At 34.1% G+C, this 3,655-nt stretch overlaps 1 protein-coding gene across 1 annotated transcript; it reads left to right on the top strand.

The window, feature by feature from the left end:
* Positions 1–2,085: 2,085 nt before the first annotated feature.
* On the top strand, positions 2,086–3,147 carry LOC150032585 (uncharacterized). Its single transcript, XM_090306494.1, has one exon. The coding sequence runs from the start codon at positions 2,346–2,348 to the stop codon at positions 2,859–2,861; it is 516 nt and encodes a 171-aa protein (XP_090162620.1). The 5' UTR covers positions 2,086–2,345; the 3' UTR covers positions 2,862–3,147.
* The last annotated feature ends 508 nt before the right edge of the window (positions 3,148–3,655 follow it).

Below are 3,655 nucleotides of genomic sequence, written 5' to 3'. Positions count from 1 at the left end.
TAGCTGTATGAAAATTATGAATTTTTAACAATTATTGTTACTTTTACTATTACTATTGTTGTTACCATCACTGTTATTGTTAACGTTAGAGTCAAACAATAATTTTGAAAATAACGGTAACAGTAAAATGTGACATATTCATAATTCTAGTTAAATTCGATTAAAAAAAAAACAATCCTATTGTTTGACAATTCAGGTCTATTACGGTTCATCAATGAATGAAATCTCATTTCGATTATACCAATTTTCATTACGATTTGGTAAATAGGGTCAAAATAGATTTAAGTGGACTTTTTCATAGGTTTGAAATTACACACAAACTTTGTGGAAAAAGAAGAAAAGAGAATTGGAATTGGGGTGTAGAGAGAAGGAGAACATGCGAGAAGTGGGCCCCAATGAACATGGGTAGAAGAAATAAATAGGTGTTCGCCACGTGTCCACGTTATTATATTTGAAAAATATTATCGTTTGGTGATCCACCCTGGATTTAGTAGCTGTAATTGGCTGGATATGAATCCAATGTGGAAAACTGAGGGTATTTCCGTCAAATCACTAATCAAGCCAAAGAGTTGTTGAGGATTTGTCAACAAAACATGAGGGGAGGGGACAGACTGTGAACCCCAACACCATCCTTATATAATTATTATTAAATCTTCTAATTTTTTTTTTAATTAGCCCAACATATTCCACTTGGCTTGCCCTTACCCTATAATCGTCTACCACGTGTCCACCTTAAGGCTATTTCTGTAAAATTACTATCCATTATTAGGTATCAAAAAATATTATTATAATATTTTTAGGTATAGTGCCGAAATTAAGAGGATAGAACTTCTAATCGATGTTCCGAATGTGAATTTCAAAACAAAAAAATGTGTGTTGTTATATACCATCTTGTGGAAATTATAGGTTCAAATACCATTTTGTCCTAATATTACTTTGGTTTCGTTTCATTTTGTTTTATATACTTTCAGATCATCAATTTTAGTCTATGTATTTTTTTCGATTTAATAAGATTTGTCATTTGTTGTTGATTTTTTTTTTTTAAAAAAAAAAGTTTCTATTGGTGTTTCCTTTATAAATTGTGAATAGTGGCTTTTCTTCACTGTTATTATTATTTTAACCAATTTTGATAAAAATTAACTTTAAATGACTATACTTTAAGATCAGTTGAAAGTATATACACTAAACTAGATAATTAAAAATATATGACTAAAATCAAATGAAATTTATGCCATGTTTACCAATCCTTAATGAAAATTGGTGTAATCGTAATGGATCACAATCGCAAACATAACTAGATTATTTTTTATCATGTTTATCTACAATTATAAACTTTTTTCACATTTACTGTTACCATTACCTTTACCTTTACCTCTGAGGATCAAACCATAATGGTAATAGTAAAAGTGTTACAATTTATAATTTTTCTTTTGAAACAGTAACAATAACGGTAACGATATGAGGTAATTTTCAAATACAATTAGATTGAGTATACTCCGCTCATCAATCAGATTGCATTTTTTGTTTACAGATTTAGAAGTGGGCCTCATGTGTTAGTAGATGAATGCGGTACACAAGCAAACAACACCAAATGTAATCAAATTGGAGCTCTGACTTATCATGTTTTCACTTGGGGTAAACGTGGCCTTAAAATACAATAACTAAAAACGATATTTTACATGAAATTACATTTTCTTTTTCTATCTTTTGAAAAGGCTTACCATGGCAACTAATAAATGAAGGTAGAATATGGTATAGAAATGTTTTCCTTTGAAAGAGAAACAAATTCATAACCCTAACTTGACAGATCTACCATGTCACCAATATCGAGCTTTTAGCTATATATGAAATTACCATAATACCCTTAAAGTATCCGTTATATGACTTTGAGACCTTCCCCACATGGGATTCCTGAAGAAGTGCAATATAAAACTACAGAACTTTGGGACCTTTTTATGATTAAAAAGTAGTAAATGATTTTAAAAAGGAGTAAATAATTTGATGGAAAGTTTCTTTTTTAATGTGCAAATTGTGAGTGTAATTATGATTTATAAGAACAATATGATTAAAAAAGGAATTTAGGGAATCTGAAGCATTATTGAGGAAAGACAAGGCAAGGCTGTCTTTCAAGCCTCCAACTTCACCACTGATCTCTTTTCTTTTTCTTTCATCTTATTCTTTACTCTCTTTCTTTTTTATTATACATTATATATATATATATATCTTTGCTATTGCTTTTCATTTCAACTTCCCACAAACACTTTCTCTAAATTTCTCCCTTTACAACCCCTTTTATTTTCTCTCTTTCCACATATCTCTCTATCTTTTGTTTGATAGAGAGAATAATGAAAATGGGTTTCCAATTTGTTATGGTTTTAGCCTTATTTGCCACTTCTTGTATGGCTCAGGCTCCCGGTGGTGCTCCGGCTCAGCCGCCCACCACCCCCGCCGTCCCTCCCCCGTCTACGCCTCCCCCGGCCGCCTCCCCACCACCTGCCACCCCCCCTCCAGCTACCCCACCACCTGCCACACCTCCTCCAGCTACCCCACCACCTGCCACCCCGCCACCGGCTTCGACCCCACCCTCATCGCCTCCGAGCCAGCCACCAGCTTCACCTCCTACATCTCCGGCACCAACATCACCCAACTCGTCCCCAACCCCGCCACCAAAGGAGGGTCCAACTTCATCTCCGACTTCATCGCCACCATCGCCACCACCGGAAGGAAATGTCCCGACAGGCAGCCCTGGACCCAGTCCGCCGCCACCCCCACCGGAAGGGAATGGCGCAGGCAGCATTAGCCGGGGAATGATGGCGGGCAGCGCGGTGGCCGGAGCTTTGTTGGCAATGGTATTTGCTTAGAGAGGATGGTGTTGAAACGACACGCAGGGTGGGGGGTGAGATCTCCATTTTGGTGTTGTGTTTTCAATTTATTGATATGAAAATTTGATATTTTTATTTATTATGTAGCGTTGTTTTCTCTTTGATTATTATAACTTCTTCCCAATATTTGTGTATGGTGTTGTGTTTGGAGTTTTGATTATTGTTTTCCTTTGGTGATTCATTATTTTTATGTGTGGGACAGACAGTTATTGTAGTTGGATATCATTATGTACATCAGATCATCAATAAACATAGATTTTCATTCTTTTCTTCTCTTTTTTTCTTTCTCTTACAACAGAATGAGAATGAACACTCAAATCTCGAACATATTGATCTACAATGACTTAATCAGTTAAGTTATATAATGAAATTAATCTCTATATATGCATAGAAATATGTAAGAGTTTTCTAGTGGTTAAATTCAAGATAAATTATTTAATTAGAGTTGGAACGTCGACATACGAGTTTTCTAAAAGATGAGCGACATTGTGAAAGTTAAACCATATGGTGGAGGCCATTTTATTATATAATTTTTTCAGATCTATAGGACACATTTGAATAATGGAAAGTTCTTGTTTAAAATGAGGTTGAAGTCAATAAGGGTAAAGAGAAAAGAAAAAGATTCTACAATAGGAAACTTATAATTATAGTCTTTCATATCTAGACGTTCTCTAAGTTTAAATTTCATTTCAACTTTTTTTTATTTTAGTAGACAATTGATTAAACAAATATCTATGAAAAATAATTTTTTTAATCTTATATAGGATATTTGA

This window comes from Benincasa hispida, chromosome 11 (genome assembly GCF_027475165.1).
Source record: "Benincasa hispida cultivar pf3 chromosome 11, pf3_genome.v1.1, whole genome shotgun sequence".
NCBI classification, from domain to species: domain Eukaryota; kingdom Viridiplantae; phylum Streptophyta; class Magnoliopsida; order Cucurbitales; family Cucurbitaceae; genus Benincasa; species Benincasa hispida.
Note: the sequence above shows the minus strand (reverse complement) of the source record. Positions and strands in the feature narration are given on the sequence as shown.

Bases quoted from the DNA above. Each gene is read 5' to 3' on its own strand.
- LOC150032585 (XM_090306494.1), top strand. From the start codon at position 2,346: ATGAAAATGGGTTTCCAATTTGTTATGGTTTTAGCCTTATTTGCCACT.